Genomic DNA, 27263 nt, shown 5'->3' on the forward strand with positions numbered 1-27263 from the left:
GGGATGTGTTCAGAGCACGCTTTGGCTTAAGACACGGGGGTCTTGAGCCAAAGACACAGGGGTCTTGACCAAAGACACGCGGCTCAAGACCCCCATGTCTTGAGCCGCGGTCACATTGTGAATGAAGTTGCGAGTGACAAAAATTGCAACTTTTACCCTGCTCTTATGCGAAATCATTACTTTGTTTACTTATTGATCAAGAAAATGGAGGTGCACTGATGTAACAAACACTTGTTTATGATATTTTTTATACTTCGGATAATTTGTCATTCGGCTAATTCGGACATTTTTTCTGGTGCCGTGAAATTCCAATTAACGAGTAACGATAAATTGCTTATAGTAGTTGTCATACTAATGATTAGGCTTGTGCGAATCTTCGAGCACTTCAAATATTCGAACGAATATTACACAGTGATGCTACCGAGGACTTCTGATTTGGAGCAATTTTTGGAGCAGCAAAATTTCCGTTTTGGAGCACTTTGGAGCAGCAATATTTTTATCTTGGAGCACTTTGGAGCAGATAATTTTGCATCTGGGAGCACTTTGGAGCAGCGAATTTTACATCCTGGGGTGCAATACAGAAGCATATTGCATTAACATTCAAGCACCTGGGTATTATTATGGGGCTCTTATGAAGGCTAGACATATTTCGATTCATTGCAAATCTCATAGAAAAAATCAACTCAGGAGCATAGGCGTGCGCACAGGGGGGGCAGGGGGGGGCGCCCCCCCAATCACCTAAGAGGGGGGGGGGCAAAATCTGCCCCGTACATTGACCCTTGCGATAGCAATTATATGGACAATCTCGGCGGATTTTTGCCGTCGCGGTTGCCGTAATTTTCCGTATAAAGTCCAAATTAATAACATCACCACGCGCATTCTAGCCGCGGGTAAAAGCTCGCGAGCGCTGGCGACGAACGCGGCTGAAGCGGAGATTAAACTAGCCGGCCGTCTGTCTCCGCCGCACGGACAGCGCGTGAGATAACATCTTCCCGCGTGCGGGCCTGCTGTCGATTGCTCATCAAACAGAGAGGAAACGCCCCGCCCGTCTTTCGTAAGGAGCATGAAGAGACGCCAGGGGAGCGGAAGGGGGGGGGAGCGCATCGTTCGAAGGCCGCAGTCGCTTGCGCGCGCGCTATCTCGAGGCATCAGGGGACGGCTAGTAAACTTGCTGTGCTCTCAACGCTTACTTCTCGTTTAGAGAACTCAGAGCAAGAAAACGCTTCGGTTCCTGGAGGGGCCATATTCGGTTAAACCAGCGTTTTGTTGAGTTCGCGAGATCGGATCCAAAAGAGTTAGCTGCTAGCCTTACTTCGTTTCACAATACAATTTTTTGGTATCGCATTCATTGCTTCGCTCTGAAGCGAAACTGAGTTTTTTTAACCGTTAGCTATTGACCCCCGAAAGCGAGGGGCGGACGTGTAACATGGCGTAGCCGCTTCACTGTCGGCCGTCAGCGACGGGCCCGCTACTGACAGCTGCGCATTTGCGGCTGCTCCGACCAGGAGATAGATTTTACTAATGAGATCACATTTTTAAAAAAGCAAGCAAAAAATTCGAATTGGAACCCTAGCACGTGAGCTCGAAAGGGCAGGGCCTTTTAGGGGGTATTTACCGCAGAGTGATTACAAACTCGGACGCGTGCTGGCGGAAGGAATTACGAAAAAGCTGTTCTGGATGAAGATCCATGGATAAAGTATATCTGAGGAAAAGTGTCAACGCGTTTCCACCGTTCGCGTGCTCTTCCATAAACGGGAAGCAAGGTAAATTCGATATTGTCCCATATATCTACTGCGAGCGATCCCAGATTTCATTCTGCGATGTCCGGAAACAAGTGACAGACATTTTAGCGGCACTCATGTAGTTATTACTGAACACTGCTTTCCTTACGTGCCATGCGACGCTTGAAACGAGCTATCAGCAGCGTTTCTGGAACAGACGACGTCCGCCGATGAATCGCCGTCGCACTTTGCGGAGAGCGCGTTTTGCTGTCGAGCCGACTTGCAGAACAGAAGCTGCGTCGGCACCGTGCATGGCATCGTGGCTTACTCGGAACGCACGTGCGAGCGCTATTTATTCAGCGGAATAACTCTTGGTCCATGATTGCGACTTTATTGGCAGCCCCAAGATCGAGCTGCACATGTTCTGACGCGCCGGCGGTGCGATTGCCGGTGATAGACGCCCCCAAACCCGAGACTTTGGCGCAGTTTGGCGCAAATTTCGTCGATATTATCAGGATGGCGCAGTAAATACAATTTGGCGCACTTTGGCGCAGTTGGCGCAGGAGTGGAATCACTGATTACAGTATTCGAATTCACTTTGAAACGAATTTAAATTCTTGGAAATTTCGAAGTATTCGAAATGAACGAATAGACGTATATAAATTGCATGTAACCCCCTGTAAAGGTGGTTTCACTGCAGTGGAAGTGTGCTACACCGTGAATACACCTTTCCAGGAGAAATGCACACTGCTGCGAAGCTCCACTTCAAGGTCAAACGAACACACAGTAAAACCTTGTTAATTCAAAGTCATTGGGACTGTGAAAAATTTAATTAAGAGGGTTTTCGAATTAACCGAACATACAAAAAGCGGGATGCAAGGAACTTTGAATTACTGGAAGTAATCAGAGGTGGTCATTTGCTGTGCCTGCTAATTTGCGGCTACAAGGGTTTTTTCCAGCCATACCTGGTCCCAATTTTGCCGCTAAACCGGGCAAATGGCGGGCCTCGCTGCTGCCGGCGCAAGAAAAAAAAAGAAAGGGAAAAAAAAAACGGTCTCGTGGTCAAGTGAAATGCGCGCCTGTGAAAAAGACCTGCTTCGCTGCAACACAGTGGTGACACGCAGGCAGCATGTCACCTGCTCCTCGCAGCGTCAGCGCGTCATGATGAAACCATTCGCCCATTCTTTCTGGTAAAATAAAGAATTTAATAATGACCAGTGTGACAGAATTCGCGATGTGTTCTGGGCGCAAAAGATGATCACTGAAATTTTCTAACTCAGTTTTCGAAGTAGGCGTTGCGGGCAAGTACTCCGCCAGCAGTGCAAGTGCACAAATTGCCGGAACAACCGCCAATCGGAGGTTCGCATACATCGTGAATTCCGCCAGACCGCACCTTTATTAAATACTCTATTTTCCCAGAAAGAATGGGTAAATCATGACGCGCTGTCGCTGAGAGAAGCATGCGTCATGCTGCCTGCGTGTCACCGCTGTGCTGCAGTGAAGCACGTCTTCCTTTCTGCAGGCGCACATTTGAGCTGACCACCTTTTGTTTTTGTTTTTTCTTGCGCTGGCAGCAGCGAGGGTGGGATGCTTCACTTGTCACTCATTAGTATCGCTACACTGCATTGCCTTGTGGCTCCTAAGGGCCATCGTTTCTGCGGATTTGTGGCTAAATCGGGATCGGGAATTGGCACATGGCACCCAAAGTTTTTGAATTAACCGGGCTGGTACTCACCGCCGCTTCAAATTATCCACTCAAATTTACATTGCAAAATACGGGGCCGCAAAAATCCTTGTAATTATGCGCGACTTCGAAATAACAGTTCGAATTAATGAGGTTTTACTGTATTACCCTCACATCGATTCATCATTTTTTAAGTTTAAAAGCTTGTTATACCGGCTTATATGCTCTAAGTATAGTAAATTTTAAAACGTAATATATTTTACAGGTTATCACTTCCATTCAACCGAGTCACATCCTGCTACTGCTCAAAGTTGCTTCCACATCCCTTTGAGCCAAAAAGAATGACATATGCATATGCCTTGTTTGAACTTTAAAAATATTGCGCTGGTTAGCTGGGTCATGACAAATATGCTCATTTTTCTTTACAATATGTGATATCAACTATTCGAATTCGCTTCGACCAAATCACTATTCGCTTCGAATTCGCTTCGGACCTAAAATTTACTATTTGCACAAGCCTACTAATGATGTATGACTAGTACTGTACCACATAATGCACATACTGTTTTGCTGAGCAGGATCAGTGACAACGGCAGTATCCATTGTCGAATCTTGCGCTGCATTTGCGGTCGCTGTAGATGAAGCTGCGGCCTGGGATGCCGCCGCCTTTATGCCTCGCGACTGTTTGGTGGGCTTGGCGGGGCGCGACTTCAGCCCGTCCGCCAAGGTGGCAGCCTTCTTGCGGTGGCACTGGAAGGACACGTCCAAGCTTGATGCCATGGCAGAGATGCTGACGGGCGATATGGGTGTGCTGGGCCAGACCCGCAGCTCCTGTGCCACCTCGGGCTCCATTGAGGCCAGTAACTTGCAGTCTGTGCCTGCCAGGCTGGCCACTGCCTGTTCCTTCTGGAATGGAAAGTAAACAGACCAAACCTTGCATGACTGGAGCTCAAAAAGCACCGAGACATATATTCGACAGTGCATAAACTCAACCACATGATCGCGATATCAAATTTAAGAAATACCCGAGTTGGGAAATGTTGACAAAATATTTTGACTGGTACAAAAGTTGGTCCTGAAAGGCTGGACTTCACACCAGCATCATCACAGTGTCACCGCATAGAGGTTCTATGATTCGATCAAAACAGAAACTCTGTTTTGATCCAATCTTAATGAAGCAAATGTAAGGTCAACAGACGTTATGAAAAGCACTGCTGGCTGCAGTTAAAGGATACATTCATCAAACAACAAAAATTTTGAACTTTCAGCACATACTCAGAAGGAAAAAAATAGCTACCACCAGCACAAAGAACAGACGTACAAAATCACCCAGACGGCTGTGAGAGGTAGCTTTAATCCACTGTGCCTTCCCAATTTTCACTGAGCAGAGTCTCAATCTACAAGGGCAACGAGTTCCCGTGGCAAAGTGGTCAACTTGACGCCCAAACATAGCGAGTAAGTGATCTGTTCAGAACTTTTCTCCCTCAAAGATTGCACAAAGTGAGGCCTCATCATCACCTGTCTCAAACGGAGTGGTTTCCACCGCGCCTGCAAGTGTTCGAGCACGTTGGAGAGTCGGCGCTGCAGGCTCGTCTTCGTGCGCACCCGAGGATTTTGAGCCAGAGACTGCACCTGCACCCAGGCGGCATTGGTGCGAGGCCGGAACTCGACCCACACGTCTGCTGGAAGCTTGGGCGGCTCGTCCTTTGTGTCTGCAAGACAAGCAAGGTTTAACACCCGCATTGAATATGTCACGTGCAGACATCATGCCAATCTAAATTCAGAATGGAATCTAACAGACAGATTCGACTCCGAATTTACTATTGACTTCTTGCTAAAGAGTGTAGAGTCTATTATTTATGTCACGCTGGACGTTTTAATGAAGGAAAGGAGGAGACTCTTAAGGGCTCGTTTTTCTTTGTTAGACACAATATTAATGAGAACTAACAGACAATGCCAAGTATAGGGGGTGTTATCTGTAGTATTTAGAATATAAATCTGAAGAAAGTAAAGTGGACGAAAAGATAACTTGCCGCCGGCAGGGACTGAACCTGCGACCTTCGAATAACGCGTCCGATGCTCTACCACTAAGCTACGGCGGCGGTCATCCTCCCGTCCACTTTATGGGGTATATATGTTCATTGAAACCTAGGAGTGTTAGTCAGCGCCAATCGCAGCCAAGGCGGCAAGTGTAGAACACTCTTTTTTCTGCCTGTTGGCGTCACGTAGCACGTAAAAAGATCACGTGCTACGTGACGCTAACATAGGTAATAATAATATCTGGGGTTTAACGTCCCAGTGACGCCAACAAGCAGAAAAAAGAGTGTTCTACACTCGCCGCCTTGGCTGCGATTGGCGCTAACTAACACTCCTAGGTTTCAATGAACATATATACCCCATAAAGTGGACGGGAGGATGACTGCCACCGTAGCTCAGTGGCAGAGCATCAGACGCGTTATGCGAAGGTCGCAGGTTCGGTCCCAGCAGGCGGCACGTTATCTTTTCATCCACTTTACTTTCTTTACATTTATGTTCCAAATACTACAGATAACACCCCCTATACTGGACGTTTTAATGTCATTCGAATGAGATGAGATCTGCAGTTACGAAGTCATTCAACTGCTACACAGCGACGTTTAATGTTATTGTGATCAAATGACATCTGCAATGGAACGAGTTCGAGAAACTCATTTGGCTTCGTACCCGAATCAAATGCATGCTCTGTACCACAGACACAAGGTAAAATGTGGGAATAAGCATTCTTAATTTGAGGAGCGTTTACGCAGATATGTTATATATTAACATGTCGTAAGGCACCAGTCATTTTTAAAAAGAAAACAGCTATATAGCAAGCTATTACAAAACGTTTTACCCTCCACCTCAGTAGCATCTGACTGTCGTCGCTAGGACACAACAGCAAACGCGTTTGCTTATGCGGTGCTCAGTTTCTTTACTGAGTCTAGCTTCAGCATCTATTGATTATGAAGCATCTTCCTAGGATTAATGTTGGGGGTGTAATGGATTGTCACCAGATGATGCCAGGTACCCAGAAGTTCGCCGCTGCCGTTTTTTTTTTTATCTCTCTCTGACGTAATAAAGAAATGGCAATTGTCGGCATTGTGTCGCGTCCGTGATCTTGAGAGGAAAAATCCACTCAATCAGTGTATTTATGAGTTCGGCCGCGCTGCGTTTGCAACAAAAACCAACAAGTTATGGGCCCAGGACGACGCATAGACCGTTTTTTTTATGAAACGTGAGTGGATTGCCTCGGTTGTGAGAAGAGATGCGACTATGTTGAAGGAAAAAGCGTCAAGCTGCACCGTCTTCGCCACAGCATGCCCATGTCTTCAGAAGGTTAGACCGGCGTAAGTACTGCTAAACTGTCAGGAAGAAGTGACTGACAAGTGTTGTACGTCTGTGACGAAAGTGAGAGGTGCGTTTAGTCTTTTTCCTCGTCAAGAAGATGGGCCAGGACGCGTCGGGCGTGTGTGTGGCAAAACTTTCGGCAAAACTTTCGGGAAGATGATTCACCAGATCGACATCACGGCAGCGTACTTAAACGGTACGCTGCAAGAAACTATATACAGTAGAACCCCGCTGATACGTTTTTGAAGGGACCGTAGGAAATAAACGTAAGAGACGGGAAACGTAAGAGCCGAAAAACAGGAAAAACGGCAAAATATTTAGTGGTACAGAATTTTATTTCAATTCTTACGAGCAGCACGAAAATTGGCGTGCTCAGCCGCGATCTAGTCGATGGATAGAAACGCGGAGCTTAGGACGGCCTTATCCGCAGAAATGTAATCAACGTATGTGATTTTTTTAACACCAACAGCTGTAGGCATGAAAGAACTAAGCACACGCAATCACGACCGGTGCGGCGAGTCCGACCGCGAACCGCACGCACGACCATGCGAGCTCCAACCAGCTCGAACTCCTCCCGTTCTCCGACAAATAACGATGATGATGAGTCTACGCCAACGCGATGGCAGAAGTGAATGCCAATCTCGAAGGCCTTGCTTTCGCAAGCAATTACGTCATACACGCCATGTTTGTGCAATGCAAATCTCAGAGGCTATGCTTTTGTCAATAGTAAATGCCAATCTCGAAGGCCTTGCTTTCGCGAGCAGTTACGTCATAGACGCCATCTTTGCAATTTGAATCTTGAAGGCCATGCTTTTGTTTGCATTAATTGAAAGATTCTGTTGCTTGCGCCTCTCATGCGGCTAATATTACGGTCAAACGAGGCCAAGCTGCGTGAAAATGCACCATGGCCGCTCTCTTTGGTAGTCACTCGGTCGGCTCCGGGCGCACTTCGCGACGTATCATAAGGGAACGGTCCGACAGTTACGACGTAACAGCGGGGTTCCCAATACATTGTATCCTATGGGAGCTATGCCGGGACCGGCGGAAAACGACGTAACAGCCGGGAAAACGCAGCAGTGAGGAACGTAACAGCGGGGTTCTACTGTACATGGAACAACCGCAACCTTTTGGTGACTATGAGAAGGATGAAGTTTACCTTCTGAAGAGGAGCCTCTATGGGCTACGGCAGTCTGGAAGAGACTGGAACTTCACTTTGGACAAACTGCTCGGAGGGGATGACAGGGTTGGAGGGGACAGCTCGGAGGGGAAGTCGGAGGGGATGACAAGGTCAAAAGCAGACCCCTGCGTTTATATCAGTAAGAAGAAGCCCATTGTAGGCGTCTGCGTGGATGACTTGCTGATCATTGCAGAAGATGAAAAAGAGATTGCCAATTTCAAGAGCCGCTTGGGTGAAAAGTTTGATGCAAAGGACTTAGGTGAAGCCAGACACATCCTTTTCATACGACTGAAAAAGGAAAGAGACCGAAGGCTGACGCTTGACCAGACAGCCTATGCTGAGGATATACTGGAGACGTTTGGCATGGCAGACACAAAAACAGCGTCATCTCCTTTGGACCCTAGACGCAAGTACCAGAGACGCAACGATGATAACCCAACAAGAGAGGATCTTCCAAGGAAGTACAGACAGGCAATCGGTGCATTGCTTTACCTCGTCGGAGGTACAAGGCCAGACTTGGCCTTTGCCACTACCTATATGAGCCAGTTCAATGAGCATCCCACAGAACATTGGAGTGGCATGAAGCACATTCTCCGCTATGTAAAGCAGACGAAGACGCACTCACTTACAAAAGAACCGGGAAGCCCGTGGAGGCATATTGTGACGCAGACTGGGCCAGTGACGACAAAAATGACAGAAAGTCATTCAGCGGGTACGTATTCACACTGGCTGGAGCGGCAATCTCTTGGAGCAGCAAGAAGCAGCAAAGTACCGTGTTGTCGACTGTCGAAGCAGAGCACACAGCCATGTGCCACGCTGCCAAAGAAGCGCTGTGGCTTCAAAATTTCATGAAAGAGCTGCACGCGCAGGAATTTATGCACGAGCCACAGGTCTTGCTGGTGGACAACCAGGGTGCCATTGCGCTGGCAAAAAATCAAATCACATCTGACAGAAGCAAGCACATCGATCTCAGATATCATTTCCTTCGAGAAAAAGCTGGAACTTCGGTACATTGAGTCATCAAGCAACTCCGCCGACCTCTTCACCAAGCCCTTGAGTGGAAAAATGACTCTGAAGCACTGCGGGAGCTTGGGCGTCAAAAATGTCGACAAAATGACAGTCCATTAAGGGGGAGTGTTGGGGGTGTAATGGATTGTCACCAGATGGTGCCACATACCCAGAAGTTCGCCGCTGCCGTTTTTTAAAGACGATAGTCTTTCTTGGGGAACATAAACACAGAAATTTTGGTCTGTCTTTCTGTTTGTCGGCACGTCCCTCGATTCAGCCACTCGGCCAAAGTTGAACCACTTGCCCAAGGGCCAGCTATCGTGAACGGCTGACTAGGTTCATACTTGTGTACGTTGTTGATCAAAAAGCAAACATTACGCACATCTGAGGCGCAACATCACTAGGTAAGTATTAGGTGGTGTGTTCCTTTAATAGAAAATACATAGATACGTAATTCTAGAGACCCTAGTTTCTTAAGCTGCGCTGAAAATGCGACTGCGCCTAAACTTGGCTTCCTCCGTGCCCTTTGCACGAGCTCATTGTTGTGTTTCGGTTTCGGTTCAGTATTGCACTGTACGAGTGCCATGGGGCGCCGCTCTGGCATTCCTGCTTTACCCAGGCGACGTGAATATAAAAGAGTGTGTGGAGAGTACTCGTTGAGTGCGGACGTTTCTTCTGCTTCGGCGCTTCGCGCCAAACCACGTGTTCGGGCTGGCTGGCGTCCCCGCCGGTCGCGTTGGTCACCGCCGGTCTTCGCCTGCTGCTGCGCCGGGACTACCAGCCCGCAACGCAGCATTCACGTTTCCCGACGTATTGCCAGATGGCGTTCATATCTCACGCAGCGCCTCTTTATCGTCTTTAGACGACATTTGCAGCGAAGCACGCAGATACGCGGCCAATTTTTTTTTTATGTCTCTCTGACGTAATAAGGAAATGCCGCTGGTCAGCGTTGTGTTGTGGCCATGACCTTGAGTGGAAAAATCCACTCAATCAGCGTTTTTATGAGTTCAGTCGCGCTGCATTTGCAACAAAAACCAACATAATGCGCTTTGCTCACTAGTCAAAGTATACAGCAAATAAATGCTTCATCTGCTGCAGTAACTGTCGTTCAACCACTCTAGTTCATAGCTACCGTACCAGCCGTATTGTTTGCGTTCAATTTATCGCCTATGGCTAATGGCTAAATGTTCTCTCGGCTTGTAAGCAGACATTCTGAAATAGAAGTTCTCTGTACATGTTTATTCAGTGAAGCAATGCCCCACATTTATTTTAATATGAATAGATCGACTTTTCAGGCACTCAGCAGTTACTTTCTATAACTTTTCTGGCCAATTTTTGTGGAATGGTTGCCACTGACATCATGAAAGAATGACATCGCGGTAGCATACCTACAACACAAGACACCCCACAATATATAGAAGTCGACAGTTAAAGAAAAAACTAGATGCCTCACCGACATTGTTGATTTTCTTTAGGGCTCGGCACACTGGAGTCTTGATGCGAATCCGTTTGCCCCGGATTTTCACCAAGGTTGAACTGTGCAGCAAAAAAACTAAACTGGTTGGTGCTCTGGGATACCCATCAGGACTCTTTAATGCAAAACAGTAATGCGTCCAAGAAGCTAATGCTGGCACAAACTTGAAAGCAAGATAATAATTGACAAGAGAAGTCCAGACACATTACTCAGGCAGAAAGAGCCACAAAGTATTTTTAAACCTGCAGCAATAAGGTGTGAGCAAAAACCTGCTGCTCTGTCACCTTCTACAAAAACACTCACACATGTTGTACCTATGCCAAGGAATGAGGGCACTTGAAGAGAATTCTAAGAGCTCGTAAGCAAGAAATCGAGGCACAGTTTACAGTATTGATTCATGATTAAGTTCACTAGGCCTCAACTGCAATATATGGATAATTATGGCCTTCATGCTTTAGTTTAATACACAAAATATGCAAGGAAAGCTGCTCAACAAAAAGAAGAAAGAAACCATCTAGTAGTGCAACTAGCAGGGTATACTGTTGACTGCTGGCACTGCAAAAGTAACAACTTATTGCCTTGGCCTTCCGATGCGGCACTAGTGAATCCACGTTATACTGAAATCACAGGTAAACACTCTTTATTATATGCATTGAGGATAAAAATACATGTTGTTCTATGGGTTTTGAAGTCAAAAGCTTAGATACTTCATTATATTAGAGTTTAACTGAATACATGCGTGCATGTTGCTACGGAAGAAAGCAGAACCCTTCCGCTGTAACATCTCAACCTATGAAAATCCTAGTACTAAAAGTGAACGTTCTCCCTTTCATTTCCTTCATGCAACATATTCACCAGCTCTACCACGAGCCTATACCATTTATCGCCTACAAAATTGGTGCTTAACTTCTTCATAGTGCTGTTAAGTGTCAACTGTGATAAGTACACGCTTAATCAACAAACAGTTTTTCTCAGGATTCAGTTTGCATACTCAGAAGTTTTCATGCTTCTTACATGTTTATGTACGTAGTAAAGTGGCATTCTTTTAGTAAACAAGAACAACACACAAAAGCTAGAAATAAAAGCCCCGCCTTCCCTCCCCTGCATCCAAAAACTTTTAAAAAATCATTGCTTTTTACTTACCCAGTCAAAACTAGCTCGGTGAGAAGCTGCCCACTTTTCTGATTAATGCCTGTACAGGGGTAAGCGGCACAGGTTAAGAGAAAGGAAATAGTTGTTAATGTCAACTCTGGTCTGGCTAGCCTGTTGTATGAGACTACAGGCACACACGAACAAGAAAAAGCCTGCCACAGAAATATTATCATTTAAATACCCACATCTATTTAAGAGTGTGCACTGCACATCCACAAAATCTGGCCAGTAACTCAAATTGGTGCTTTCAAACCTGGATCCCAATCGGACTAATATTAATTACGAACGACCAGAAACAAATTACATTAATTATTTACTAGTAATCAATTATGCATCTTTTTGGTAAATTAGTTTAACCAACCAGTTGCTTTTTTTTGTACGGTTGTGCCCACTGCAATTTAAATAATTTTTTTGGTCACGAATTTTATGTGACCGGTTACTTTACTGACAAGTAAAGCTGTAACAGGCAAAGCAGCACTGAACACTTAAATTCGGCAAAGAATACAAGAGCACAGCCACAATTGTGTTACGCAACAGCCTCACAGATGCACATGCTCAGACAGGCCCAACAAACACTCAGTATTTGTTCCCTCCAAACGTCAGGTTGCATAGCCTGTATTGTTGACATCCTTACACATTATGTACTTCAGTTCTGTCAACATCATTTCACATATGTCACACCTATATAAGCTACAGACTTTCGTCTATAAGGACTTGGGCGTATCAAAACATTGACTCTGCTTTTTCTACTGTCACTGGTAAGTTCCCAGCTTCCTTCCAACAAACACACTGAGCAAACTTTCAGTGCCACTGCCGATATCCTCACAAGAAAATCAGATGAGGTTTAGAAGAACAGCTGTTAGTGAATGTAAATAATTTGCAAAGGGTTGCAGAGAACGCATTGAGAGAACTAGAGAACTATGCCAGCTCAGCGTACTTACTGCTATGTGCAGCATTTTTAAAAGTTGGGAGGAAAATAACAAAAAGTGTTAGCTAATTACACGGGTAAGTGCTTCTGTTGGACAGTAATTGGTCACTATTGCAAATCTAGTATCAAATACATTTTTGAGTGATGTAGTAATTATAATTGCACTTGACAGCTTTTCTTTTCCATAATGTGTAGTGTTCAGGGAATGAAATGTGTCATTTTTAATGCTAAGGAACGCACATATATTTTCGTTTCCATCATCACATTTGTTCATGTCACATTGGCACAATATTGGCTTGTACACTTCGGGGCCCACATCACCTCAGAGCCCACATCATCTTTGTGGGCCAGATTAGTGGCTACAGGACATGGCTATATTGAGCAATTGTGCACACAGTTGTCATACTTAAAGTTCTGCTGTTGCAATTCATTCTGTGAGCACAGTACAAGTCCACTCAGGACAATGGAAATTCTCACATAAATTTTTTGAGCCAGATTTTCAAGTCTACGCATACAAAGCTTTTGACTGACAAGTGACAGCTTAAAGCCATAAAAATCTTCTAAACCGGAAAGGTTATGTCAAATCTAAATGAAAAAAAAAGCTAATTCATAATTTTTAAGTGAGTAGCCAAGCACTGATAAAAGGCAGACCACCCCTGTGGTCGCCATCAATGATTATGCCACACCGACTGACACCGACATGAACTTACACCGACATGAACCTTTTGCACGACCGTACGCTCAGGATCATACACAGACACTGGTTCTGGGTTGTTTATTGCTCCGCCATTACAGGGTGGTGCTACTGGCACCACGCGGCAGTTAAAGGTACAAACGAAACCGAAACTGTAACAATAATCAGTTCTCATTCAAAGCACTGGCTAGTGCAACAATATTTTTTGAGCTAGAAAAGTGGAAGAGCTTCAAAAACAAATTTAAGCTTCGGCACTTTTACATACATGCGCTGTATTTTTTTCGCAGTTCCGCATAGTTGATGAGCCCATATAGTTCCTGCGTCTGCTTCTTGACATCTAGTGAAATGAGGGGGAGAAAAAAGGAGGGGAGGTGCAATTATAAAAGGAATATCACTCTTATGCATGTAAATAGTAATGATAATGATGAAAAATAATAGTGTTGATAATGAACCTGAACAGTGTATGTCCAAGTTCTGCTTACGTACTCCCAAATATCTCTCCTAGCAACATGCAAAATATAAGTGCTGCTCAAGTTTTCTTTAGTCATTCATTTAAAAAGAATCACCTTCAAAAAAAGTTTGCAATACTTTCAAATTTATTTCCTTGCAACATCCAAAATATAAAGGCTACTAAAGTGTTAATTAGTGACTTAATTGAAGGGAATCACCTTCACAAAAAAGTTCACTTTCAACCACACACAAAGTGCATTATTGTTTAACCCTTTGCGGTCCAAAACCTATACCCACCTTTCGTCCATTCTGGTCTGAAACTAAAGAAATGAAAGCTCAAGTAAAAGAAGTTTACTTACTTTTTAGAGATGGCGCATAGTGTAATGATAAAATGCACGCATTAATCAACCACGAAAGAACTTGTCGAGCATTGCCCGACCACGGATCATTGTGGCCGTGTTGCGTTGTCGCGAGGGGCCAGAGAACGGACCGCAAAGTGTTAAAGCATAATAGCACGCCACCCGATTGTCTTCAATGTTGATTTAAAAGAGAGATGACATCTCGCTTCTTTAAGCACCAAAACCAACGTTAGCTTATGATATTTGTGCTCGAATACATCTATACTGCAACGCAAGAGCTACCATGCCAGAAATCATTCCGTACGATGGAGCAATGCACTACCGAAAGCCAATTGTAATGCAGAAAGCGTTTCATGTCAATAAGGTTTTCATGTCAATTCTTACGAGCATAAGCCCCTCAAAGAGCCCCTAAACCACCTCTGATAATTTTTTCACATTTCAAGTAAGCGCACGCATCGAGCTCAGAATGCCATCGCAATCAACGAAGTCAAACATGGCAGCACTACGAGCTGCAGGTGCACCACAAATTCCAAGAAACAATCCCTTCTCCTTTCCGGGCCTTTCGATAATCCCCAGCGTTGGCTGTGATGTCAGCATTCACTACTGGTGATGTCACACACAAAAATAACCAGTTTGTCTGCTCGCAGGTACGTGCATTTGCCGCTCTTCCTCCTAAGTACGGTGAGGAGGAGCACTTGGCCAGGAGGAGAGACGAGCCGACGAATGGAGCATAGCGAAGGAAAGAGAGAAAGAAGCGAGGGCCTCTTCTGGATCATCAAACGCGTGTAACTCTGCTATTACAGCACCGTTTCAGCTACGTGTTTGTGCACAACTGCAACACCACAACTAAATTTCGACCTCTGGGTGGTTTAGGGGCCCTTCGAAGAAATACGCAACATGACTTTGCCTCATACTGACCTCACAGCCAGACTTAGCCCCTGCCCACCTTCATGCGCGTAAACGCGGCAAAAAATGTGCACCCCTCTGCATGGCACAGACACATTTTGAATGTCATACCTTCTCGGCCCTCCCCAATGTCCATGACCTTCGCTATCTTGTGCCATGTCCTGTAGTAGAAATGTCGCACTTGGTCCTTATTCTTAATGCAGTGTGCGGGCACACCTTTCTTTTTGCTACGCTGAGCGATGTATGACTGAATACTCTCGAAATCCTTCCCGAACTGCAAAAAGATCAAATAGGCATAATATGTATTTCATTTGCGAAACAAGGCAGGCAAACACACCGCCCTTCAGCAGGCCTTTCTGAAATGCTTCAAGACAATTCAGGCATGCAAAGCTTGAAATGCTGAGCCCAAAGTGCAACAATTCAAATGCGCACTGCCAGTTATATGACATCGATTCGATTAAAAGTTGGAAAACGTGGCCATAGTTTAAACTCAATATATATCAACAAACATAAACACAACAAGTTACCTCACTCAATAAACTAAACGTAAAATGTTTTTTGCCACTGTAACAAATATACACTTCTCATAAATACATGTAGGATAATATAACTGGAGTTTTCATGTTGGATGCAAGTTCCTTGTTATGAGTTATGAATGTACGTGCTGTGCAAGAGCATTTTGTGCACCTCTAAAAATAACAACAAGCCATTGAATATGGGCATCGCTATAATATTTTATAAACACTTCAGTGACAATTAAAGGGTAGACGTGCAGACGTGCCTCACAAACAGCTTCAAAGAAAGCATTCTTGTCCTCGATGCTCCACAACTCCCACGGGCGGCGCGTCTTTCCAGCATCGGCACCACTTTGCTTCGACACTGAAAGAGAGCACAGAGCACTGTTCATTAGAATTTCATCACGCATAAATAACCCCCCATTTCTCGTTAAACATTTTTCATACATGTTCAGTTGCCGGACAGTATAGGCTGATGAGCACCTGAGCCTATGTTAATTATTCACGTACTCATACAAGAAAGAGGGACTGCAGTTAGTATTCTGAATGTTGAAACTGCTTGTTCGCTTCTTTAACTCCATTGCGAACACGTACAATCCATATAGTTATGCACTTCTGAACACAATACCACTAAGCACACTTTCACTTTCTGTCTTTTACCTTTATGAGCAAAACGGTACCTTTAGCAGAAGCAGGGAGAGCTCAATGTTGATTAAACTCGATAAATAACTAAAGTGTGTTGCATTGTTAACCTCCACCACACAGATTTGCCAACCATACCGTACCCTCTTTTGAATAAACACCACTTGTCTCAGCTCAACTTCATCAAGATAGCCAAGTGTCCTGACTTTTAAATTTTCTTTACTGAACAAAAGTTGGTAATTTTTATAATTCCTGGCAGCTTAGTTGCACATACTCACCTTGGTTTCTTTTCATGCGTTATTATGAATATAAAGGTTGTTTCACTTTTGTCATGGTTATGGTTCTGCTGTGGGCGCTAACCATTAACGATATCTCAGTCTGTACTGGCAGTATCACGTAGATTACTACGTGGTTGGGCCAGAAACATTTGAGCAACTTTGTCTTGTATACAGACTGATAGCCTCAGCAGCCTCAGGCTGTCATAAATGTCAACTTTTACACCCTTCCCATCTCAACTTTGTCCAAACGAGTTGGTAGGCCTACTACCTCTTCCTCCTCGCCCGTGCTTCACGATGATTGCAATCACATGACAGCAAGCACCATGTCGAGTGTCCACACGCACTCTGTACCTGTTGATTGGTGGGCACGTCAGCCCAAAACAGCAATTGCAAGGCACACAGTGACTGCCTCGCCAGAAGTGCAATGTTTCAAGCATTTCACAGGAAAGTAGGGAAACAAACGGGGCACTCTATTTCTTACTAAGTGACAATTGAGGAGATAGTTTATCCTTTGCTGAATATGGAAAGACACACAGTGGAAAAAGTAATCGTTGCAAAGGAGGGTGTTCGTGAAAGGGATTAGGGGATCATTCTCTCAATGAGACAAGATACTTTAGATGGCACTATTCATCGGTTTCAGCTCGTCAGTAATCGAGTTAAGCACGAAGCATTTATAAAGTGCTGGTGGAAAAAAGGCAGGGAAGGGGTCGATAAAACCATGGTAGTCAGAGGCCTCAAAGAAGAGACAGGCAAAACACTAGGCTGCAATAGATGCATAACCTGACTAGGCCAAGCAGGCTAGGAAATGATTTGTTGCCGTCTTGTCTCGCAATGGATTCTAGTAGAGATTGTTGCACACTGTCACCTTACAAACTCGTGTGTGTAATCTGTATAGCAGCTCTTCCTAAGATTTCAGCCACGTCACTCTGTGATGCATAAATTTTGATTATTTGATACTACTCCCCAAGAGAAGCAGATTGACGGAAGCAGAACCAACAGTAGAACAACGAGACGCTGCAAAGATGACAGACACAGCACTAGTATACCGTATCAACCTTTCTATGTCCCACTGTTGTGCTATTTGTTACGCTTTGTTATGCATTGACCGAACCAGTTCGGTACCCTCCTGCAGATTGTTCGACACATAACGCTGCTGACTACACGTGTCACCTGCCACTCGACACAGGTTTGAAACCCTCCAGTGCTAGAGTCCGTGCCGCATCCTGCCATCGCCACAACGGTGGGACTCGCATTGCCTAGTATTTTTATTATTAGGTCTTCATTTGTTTCCCATGTATGCTCCTGTCCTGTGTTGCGATTTTCTGCTTTTGAGCTTAGTTCTGAAATACATTACGCAACAGAATGTAAGCATCAAGTTGTTAGCGGTTACCTACACAAAAAGTTCATCAAATTGAATAGCTTTTTCAATAATCTGTCTGTTGTCCCTTGCCGAGAAGCTGGTTTGAGCAGAACATTATCAGAGACATTAGCAGACATATCAACGGGTGCAGCAGAGAATGGCAGACACACTATAATAAAGGGTGTTAGTTCTCCATACCTGATTCAGAGACCCCCTCAGATTTGGTCCTCCCCTAAGGCATTCATCCTTACACCTTCACATGTGGAGCACAATGTGCCAGGAGCATGATTAGGTTAACTGTGCCATCTCTTACAAATAGTTTCATCACTCTCAAGCCTCTTGATGATGGCCACACACAATGGAGGAGACTCATTTCTTACTGGCATTGCATAGGAATGAAATACACAATACAAAGTGAATGTGCAATACAAAATGCAAAACATTAAAATGAGGCTCATGCTCTTCAAATATTGGTATCACAGCTATCTAAACGCGTGCACAGTGTTAGTGTGACACTCCCTTTCTTTTTCTTTCAGAAAGGGGACAACTACTGCAGCGTCTCTGATTAAAGCTTAACCACATTTATGCAGTAAAATAATAATGGCATTAAGCAATAATGAGAACCTGCAGATAGAAAGACTTCTAGGTCACAACAATTATAGCTTCCTTTACTGTCATGTCGTGGCCATCAACACTCACTCACGCTGGCCTACAAACCCGTGCTAGTGCACTTTCAGCAAAACCAAACGTCGTTGCGGCCTCGTCACGTGTTCCACGCGTGTTTACTTACCAAAGCAATGTCATCGGATACAACGATGACAACAGGAATGCTGGCATGCTTGACAAGCAAAGGCATCGATCAAACGTGCAAGCCAACGGCGCAGTTATCACTCGCGTCGCCTACAAAGCGTATCACACACACTCTTGAGACCACAGAAAACACAGCTTGTAAACATCACCGGGACGACGCAAAACGAATGGCACATATTTCAACGTGGACACGGCGGGAAAAAGTGCACTGACCAGCGGATGATTTCTTGTTCGCAGCCGCATTGGTGGAGGGCGGCTGGTTGGATGAACTCGGTGGCGGGCTGACGTCCTTTCGAGGTCGCTTCGTGACGCGCAAACTTGAACGCTGCACGGGCGCTGCACTCTTGGTCTCTTGTTTCTCGGACGCACCATCGTCACCGGCCGCTGCACTGTTCACTCCACTGGGAGAGCCGAGACGTGGTGCGTTTTGGGAACGAGTGCGAGCGAGCTGCTGAACAGCAGCGGGCTCGGCGCGATTGGGAGCCGACGAGTCTCCTTCCTTTCCAGCCTCCGTTGATCTGCGAAAACGCACAAACGCGGGACGAGTGAATTCCACGCGATAGACACGACTAGTAAGAGTAAAGCGGCAATTTGGAAGCTGATATCTAAATTGCGAAGTGTAGAAAAATGCTGTCGGAAGTAAGATGGCTACCAAGGCGAAAAGGTTTTTGAAACTTCGGTACCCTCCGGGATGAGGAGAGACTCGGCATTTATTTCGGCAGGCGATCGGGCGCGCTTTGGTTTGAACCTAGCACGCTCCTGCGCGGTTGGCATGAGCGAGACAGTGCGTGACATTTCCGTGAGCGAATCTGCACAACGGCGACGGAGAGAAAAACACTGGAAAAAATAAGCGCACAAAAATATGGCGACGGCACGAAAAGATCGAAGTAGGCTTAGCGAGGACACCGACGCTTACGGGTCTTCGGGGCGCTTTTCTTCCTGTGCAGAGCATGATCCAGGCTTTTTGCGCTTTACCATCGGACCGGTAACGTGTTCTATAACTCCGGCATCTCGGGAGCGGAGGCTATCCGGACATCGATGCGGCACAGCGCGCACAAATGTCAAAGGCGTGTTTGGCTTGCAGTCGCTTGTTGCTACACGTATGGGGGTTTCTGGGAGTCGAGCTAGTCAAGTTTCTGATACACGGTCTAAACGTGGTGACATCACTTCGTCTGTTAGGCGCCCAAAAAACGCTTCTTACTCGCGAGAAAATGTGTATGAAAAGCTGCCAGGCCTTGCATCGATTTTTACGAGACGAACTTTTCGAGGCCGCGTTGGAAGTTTGACAGGGAGAACGAATAGCTGGCTCGTATGCATTCGTCCCGCCTAGCAAGCCTTGATTGCCTAATTGTGGATAATAATTTGCCGTGAAGTACCGCTGTTTAAATGTCTAAGATGGCTACGAAAAAAGTAAGCGAGCAGAACTCTGTCTTTAGCTACTTCTCCGTAGAAATATGCGCGAATACAACGCGAAAACTGATAATAGATCGCTCGCGTTTTCTGCGCGCGAAAGACTCGGTCAATAACAAAAATTTCTACATTCACCGTACAACTTCACTTTGCCTGAAAGCTCGAATGGTGGATATAGTTGCTGTAATAACATTGATGCCAACATTTATTTTGTTGCTCTCTCTTCAATGAGCGCAAAAAACCAGAACACCGAACGTGTTGTCTGTGCGAACTGGTTGCTGGCAGTGGCAATCTCACGCTAATAAACTTGAAGGGAAACTAGTGCACTACCATGCTTTGCGTTGAATCCTACGCAAGATTTAAAGCAACTATCACTTGTCATACTACCTTCTTTTTACGTGTGTATAAAGTCAACGAAAATAATTTCCACGTGTGAATAACGCGTGCGCCCAGAACTGCGATTTCAAACCAGTGCTTCACATAGCTTAGAAAACATTTGCAAGTGCAAAATTTTGTATTTTTTATTAGTCGCACGTCACAACGGTTTTACGTGAATGAGGAACATCCGATGACGAACGTATATTTCTCGTGTGTTCCATCGAAGTCACGTTAGAGACCCCGAAAGTATATATGTTAAATGAAAGGATTGGATTGTAAGTATAGCTCGAAGGAAGCGGTACAGTCAGAGCCGGCTTAAACGCAGCTAAAGACACCTAATAGAGCTAGTTTCAAATGCAAACTCACATTAGAGGCGTTTTAATTTGACCCGACGTTGAATGATCGCTGACATTTGCGACAGCTACGTACGTGCGCCTGAGAGCAGCCGACGCCGCTTAGCGCGCTTAATTCAAAACCAGAACTTGCGCTATTGGTTGGCGATACGGCTTGTTGTTTTTGTTCGGTTTTTTACAGTTCAGTACTTTAGTGCAGATGAGGTTTAATAATGAATGACGTTTGTACTCTATTAGAAGCAAATCATGATATGAATACGTGATAGAAAAGAAAGCTGCTATTTTCACAAAAACACACTTTAACGATTCATCGCGCTTTGGCGAAACCGCCGACATGGCCTGGCCACAGTCAATTCCTCCTTTCTCTTCTTTCAGCTCGCAGCTCGCGCATGTTTTGCTCGTCGATGGCGGCCGTGCGCGTTCTTGCGAACACTCCTTGGGCGCGTTTGTAACGACTACTGGTTCGGAAACTACTTACTTGGGTTTGTTCTTTGTTAGGCGCATCACCGAATCTTTGTGATTACATAGGAATGTTCGGCGCTCCTGCGAAACCAACGGGGTTCGGCTTTACCGGATTTGGCACGGCTACCACGACAGCGGCACCAACGTTCGGGACCGCTACACCTGGTAAACCTTTGACAGTACCACGTAGCTGGTTTACTTCACTGATTCTAAACCGATCGAACATAAGTGTATAGGGGCATAAAATGGTTACCTGTTCAGTACGCGGTCAAAGAATGCGTGCCAGTTTTGTTTCTGTCTAGAATTCCGAATTCGGTGCAAGATCGCGGTAAATTTGAACCGTCGTTCGTATTTGTGTTCTCGATGTTTGTTTAATTAGTGACTTTACAAACAGAAATAGAGAGAAGGGAGGGACACGATGGGTGCTTCGTTCATTCGATGACTTTACGAATGTGTTGGAAGCGATATTGGTGTGACTCGCACGCCAGTCGACTGATTTGGCTGCCGTCCGTTGCAGTGGCCGAATGTTGTTGATCCGTTGGCTGTAAAACAAACATAAGTAAAAGCTTGGAATCATAGGCGTGCGCAGAGTTCCGCATTAGGGAGGGAAGAGTTTCATCGCAGCCCCCCGTTGGTCGAACCCAAAAAAGAGACATGCTTCACACGTGTGAAAAAATGAAATTGAAGCGATAACGTTCTTCTCACAGTGGCCTGCCTTTTGTTACTGGCCTTCCGGGTCTAAAGATATGAAGTAAACAGTTTTTGAAATACAACGTCAGACATTATCGTCAAAAACCTGCTTGGCCATAACTCTGCACTTTAAACAATGTAGGATAGGTCCAACTTAGTAAAGCATTGGGCAGACTTTGCGCTCCCCCTCCCCCCCCATGCGTACGCCTATGCATGGAGTTACTGGGGTTGGTTGATGACTGTGCTAGCGTCCACAGTTTTTCGCATGACCACTCTAGACGAGCGTGATTCAGACCATACTCTCGTTCATAAGGCCACCATTTGCAGGGGTTGGGTTCAACATGACGTTCGGACAGCCTGCTAACACAGCAGCCCCTGGGACGGGGTTCACGTTTGGACAACCGGCAGCGGGCACCGGCACAGGTTTCACATTCGGCCAGCCGGGCGCGACGACATTTGGCCAGCCGGCCGCTGCCACGACAACCTCCGGATTCACGTTTGGCCAGTCCGCAGCTGCCCCCACTGCGGCAACGGGATTTGGCTTTGGCCAACCAGCGGCCACAACCACCAGTGGGTTCTCATTCGGTCAGTCGGCTGCCGGTCAACCTGCTGCGGCCACGACAACCCCCAGTTTCACATTTGGCCAACCAACCACCGCCGCGGCCAGCACCGGCTTTGGCTTCGGCCAGCCAGCGGCAACAGGCACCGGGTTTGGATTTGGCGCTCAACCGAGCACAGCAGCGCCGACGTTTAATTTCGGCAGCACCACAGCAACCACTACGGCACCAGCATTCACGTTTGGAGCTACAACAACAACGGCTAGTAGCACTGGCTTTCAGTTCGGAGGTGAGGACAGGACCACTTGTTAAAGGTTTGCCGTTTGTGCATTGAAGCTTGTGAACGCCTCTCCTCAGTATATCTTCACCTTAAGAAGGATAATATTGTAACTAATCATAAGGATGCGGGTTCGATTCCCTGCCACTGAGGCCACGTTTTGATGGGGGCAAAGTAAAAATATGCGTGTGTGCTTTGATTTAAGTGCACGCTATAGAACACCGTACCATCAAAATTAATCTGTAATTCTCCACTATGGCATGCTTTCTAATCCTGTCTTTGTTTTGGCACATAAAAACCCCTTGTTGGAAAGCCGAATGCATGCCATAATTTTCATAAGCAACACAAAGCGAATGGTAGTATGGTAAATCAGGCCATTTATTTGGGAAGCAGGTGCAAGAAAAGAATAGCCATATTACTCTACAGTTGATACACAAATGCTGCAGTTCAAGCTTTATACATTGTTAATCTATTTTTATGGAAATTACAAACCTCTTTTTCTTTTAAGCTGTCAGGTGCTGCTTTACTCTGTCTTGTAGAAAGTTGCCGCAGTCATATGTTATGTGCTGCAGGCACCTTGCAAATGAGGCGATAAAGCATTGGGTGCATAGCGGAAAATTTTGTGCACACCACATAAAGACACTACAAAAAGAATACACAAGGACTAGCACAAGCCATTGTGACAGAGCCAACTGAAAAATTAATTTTATGTAAACAGATGTCAAGGTTCATGCACGTTATACGTCACGCACTGCACCAAAACGCTAGTTATAGCGCATACTACAGGCAGTGGGCTGCATTATGCAAAAGATAAATATTTCTAAACTTGTACATCCGCCATGTTATAGAGGAAAGACTCATTATATGTGTACCTAGGGTGCAAGTACTGCATCCTGTGCATGCAGAGTCTGCCACACTTACGGGAAACACCTCATCATTATTCAGGAGCTTGTAGCAGCTAATGTGAAGCATAAAATTCAGTAAACTGTTCCTTCATTTATTGACATCATTAGCGGTCGTATAAGACACACGTGAAGTAGAAGAAACGTTTTGTTTATTTATTTGGTTTACAGTGCATGATTGTTGTGATGCGGGATACGAAAGGCAACATTATGGGTCACCTGACCACGCCTCTAGCACACAACGGCATTAAAAAAAGACAGTACAGTAATGTTGGAGGTTATACCAGCTTCAATACTAATAAAGCATTTCCCTTAAGGGTGGACAACACTGTGCAGCATTCTACAAGTGCTCCATTTCATTTTATGTGCTTGTGAACCACTGGAGATTTTTATAATGAAATGGGTTTAGTAGCCATCTGCATCAGGCTCGCGTAGAATTCCATGTTGTCTTTTTCAGGATTTGGTGCCAACACGACCACAACGCAAAGCAACCCCTTTGGAGGCACTTCACTATTTTCGACGGGTTTTGGCAGCAGTGCGGCCCCTTCATTCGGTGGTGCTGCCTCCGCGGCAGGTTCTGCAGCAGCGGCAGCAGCCTCAGCTGCCAGCAACCTCACCAACTTGGCGACGGCACTGTCTCTGCCCGCTGTGTTCAATGACGAGCGGGACAACATTTTGGCCAAGTGGAATCAGCTGCAGGCATTCTGGGGCACCGGCAAGGGCTACTTCTCGGCTACGGCACCTCCGGTGGTGTTCACTACCGAGAACCCCTTCTGTCGATTCAAGGTGGGCCACTTTAAAATTTTTAAACATTTAGTGCAACCGAACAGTTTTGCATGAGAATCTGCAACTTGATGAATTTAACTGCAACCGAGGTTAGGTGTGTAGAAATAAAAAAGGCAACATTCTGCTTTAATGGCACATGAGATGAACCCATGCCATAGTGGGAGGACTCATGGTAGCACATTGACCACGTAGGTATCGGCCATGTGTACCCTGTGAGAAAGTGTATGTGGGGTGTGGAGATTAAATTGTGCATACTACTGTATTTACTCACATAATTTGAGCCCTCAGGTAAATTGCGCACCCCTAAAACGTCACTGGTATTTTTTTCAGTAGAAAGAAGCCTTTACTCACATATTTTTCACTCTCTGTTCCACTGCGCAGCATACACTCACTAAGCACATTTGAGGAGATTGGCGCTGTCAGTTACACCGTCACACACTCAGTTTAGGCCGCATACAAAGAAATTCAAGCATAAACTACCTGATGGATAATTGTGTCATACAGCAAATGCCTCATGAAATGCCATCATTATACCGTATAAACACGTGTAAGGGCAGCACCCGTGTAAGGGCCGCACCCCGTTTTTTTTTTTAGGTGCATATTCTAAAAAAAAGAAAATCCGCGTAAGGGCCGCACCCGCACTTTCCTCAACCAATACGTATTCAAAATGCGCGCGCGCGTAAGCTTCTAAGCATAGTCGATAGATGGCGCAAGGAAACGCAACCATCATCATCGTCACCAGAGTGTATATATATATATATATACAGTGAAATCTCGGTATAACGAACTTCAGGGGACCGCGGAAAAATGTTCGTTATTCTGAAAGGTCGTTATAGTGAAAGCCCAAAAATTTACCATAACAATAGAATTTCAGTAACGCAAACGTCCTACCTTTGCAACGGTACGTCCTTGAACTCGTTTCTCACAACAATACACACGTGAACGTCAGACAAGACACGTTCATTTGAAATAGTCCGTGATCGTTTTTTTTTGACGGGTGCAGCACAAACTCTGCGTCACGAACGATTCTAGACCGTCCGCATTTTTATCCGCCGCTTCGGTCGCTGTTCCGCTTTTTTCTATGAATATGCGGAGTTTCCTCAAGTAGTCCAACGCATCTGTGGCCGACACGGACTCGTCGCCATCTTCGGGTGCTACCGTGACATCGTCGTCCATGTCATCGCTGCAATCCTTTAAGGCCCAACTGCATGCACGCGAGTTTTGAGCGACGGCCGACAGGATTTGCTGTCGCGGAGGGCCATCCATCGCCGTCGTTTGTCGCAGGGGTGCAATCGCGAAACGATGCTATTTCCGATTCCACACGGCTGGCTGATCGCGCTGATAACGCGGACGGACCGTCGTTCTGACCACTGGCCAAGCGCGAAAAGCACGAAAGGCATTGGAATCTGAAATAGAATCGTTCCGCGATAGCATCCCAGGTTTCTGGAAAGCCAGAAAACATCGCTTGTCGCCCGGAAGTGAGCATGACGATATCCAACAAAATGGCAGCATCTCTGACCCTTGCTTCGGTTGCAATTTGCTCGTGATGCTTCCAATCGGCGCGTACTTCAAGGAATGCAAGTTATAGACTACCTTATTTACAGCCCCATCTCACGCGGAGAGCGAGGCAGCGGCCGTATTTTGTCGTTATTTATGATCGACGGTTCGTTTTGATGTTTCGGTGGTAGCTTGCTGCAGTGGTGGTAGCTTGCTGCAATGTCAACATCGTCGTCGTGTGAGGTAGCCCTTCTCCCTGCGAAGCAACGACGTGAGGCGCTGCGGCTTTTCTTAAACGTTCTCCGACAGCAAGAGGAAACGTTGTCGAAATGTGCCTCGTGGACTAACCCCAACATAACGCAGTTTGCAAAGTGTGACGTAGCGTAGGCAGCGTACGCTTCCAGGCGCCCCATGGGATCACAGCAAATACTACTGTCGCAGTTAAACATAAGATTGCGAAAAAAGGAAGTCCCGAAACGCTTTTATGGCATCTTTATCTCAAACAAGACAATAATAAATTTGGCATGTTGTCATTCATCTACTCTGTAATTCTTTTTCGTAATTTGCCTGCGTGCGCGCAATAGTTTTCAATCGAGCAGCGCGACGGAGCCCGTTTGTCGCAGTCGCCTTCGCTCGGAAGTCGCGTGCTATGCATGCGGTTGGGCCTTTACAAAACCTGATGCGTTGTCGCCTCCGCAACGAAGGGAAAAAAAAAAGTTCTCCGCCCGCGTCTTTCTCCTCCCGTGCCATCTCAGGTTTTAGCGGGAGGGCGTCCGCTCTTCGCGCTGCGTCGTCTGCTACCTTACAGCTCCGACTGCCATGACCGATACACTGAAATCTAAGAATCCTCGCATTTCGGGATATAAGTTCGTAGTACTGAGGCGTTGTTAAGATTACACGGGAATTAAATAACGATCGTTATTCTGAAATGTTCGTTAATCTGAAGTTCGTAGTAGTGAAATATTTTTACATTGAAACTATAAGCAGTCGGCACGGGATTTCTTAAAAGTTCGTTAATTTGAAATGTTCGTTAATGTGGTGTTCGTTGTAACGAGATTTGACTGTATATATTTTTGGGGGGGATTTTATTCGTGTTAAGATGTTCGTGAAGTGGGCTCAAAATTTTAACTTTTTTATTGGTATTCATAGACCCGCCAACTAAAGGTTAAAGCAGGATTTTATTTTTAGCTTCTCACATCTCTATGCGCTATCGGCGCTATCCATATCGGCATTAGCATCACCAACTTTGGCATTCTACGAAGGCTACGAAGGCCTCTCGCTACAGACGGCACTCGGTTTTGTCTGTCGAAGGAGAAGACCAGCGTAAAGGCACCAGAACACATGTGGAGTTAACCAAACAACGGTTGGAACACTGGTGGCGGTATGGTGCGCCGCGGTGACTCCCGTGCCCATGTTTCCGGGAATGT

At 45.7% G+C, this 27263-nt stretch overlaps 2 protein-coding genes across 2 annotated transcripts in view; one reads left to right on the forward strand and one right to left on the reverse strand.

Moving 5' to 3' along the window:
* The window catches only part of LOC119383262 (protein cramped-like), an 83061-nt gene extending 63275 nt beyond the window's left edge, over positions 1 to 19786 (reverse strand). The window contains exons 1-9 of the mRNA XM_037651325.2: positions 19441 to 19786; positions 18738 to 19042; positions 15701 to 15798; positions 15031 to 15193; positions 13470 to 13541; positions 11574 to 11622; positions 10410 to 10492; positions 4924 to 5117; positions 3969 to 4311 (exon numbers count right to left, since the gene is read on the reverse strand). Of these exons, the coding sequence (XP_037507253.1) occupies positions 3969 to 4311; positions 4924 to 5117; positions 10410 to 10492; positions 11574 to 11622; positions 13470 to 13541; positions 15031 to 15193; positions 15701 to 15798; positions 18738 to 19042; positions 19441 to 19502 (1369 nt within the window). The 5' untranslated portion in view covers positions 19503 to 19786. The remainder of the gene's footprint in view (positions 1 to 3968; positions 4312 to 4923; positions 5118 to 10409; positions 10493 to 11573; positions 11623 to 13469; positions 13542 to 15030; positions 15194 to 15700; positions 15799 to 18737; positions 19043 to 19440) is intronic.
* A 1264-nt stretch (positions 19787 to 21050) lies between these two features.
* The window catches only part of LOC119383263 (nuclear pore complex protein Nup54), a 29445-nt gene continuing 23232 nt past the window's right edge, over positions 21051 to 27263 (forward strand). Inside the window, exons 1-3 of the mRNA XM_037651327.2 lie at positions 21051 to 21292; positions 22145 to 22663; positions 24011 to 24339. Coding sequence (XP_037507255.1) covers positions 21196 to 21292; positions 22145 to 22663; positions 24011 to 24339 — 945 coding nt within the window. The 5' untranslated portion in view covers positions 21051 to 21195. The remainder of the gene's footprint in view (positions 21293 to 22144; positions 22664 to 24010; positions 24340 to 27263) is intronic.

Source organism: Rhipicephalus sanguineus, chromosome 2, assembly GCF_013339695.2.
Source record: "Rhipicephalus sanguineus isolate Rsan-2018 chromosome 2, BIME_Rsan_1.4, whole genome shotgun sequence".
NCBI classification, from domain to species: domain Eukaryota; kingdom Metazoa; phylum Arthropoda; class Arachnida; order Ixodida; family Ixodidae; genus Rhipicephalus; species Rhipicephalus sanguineus.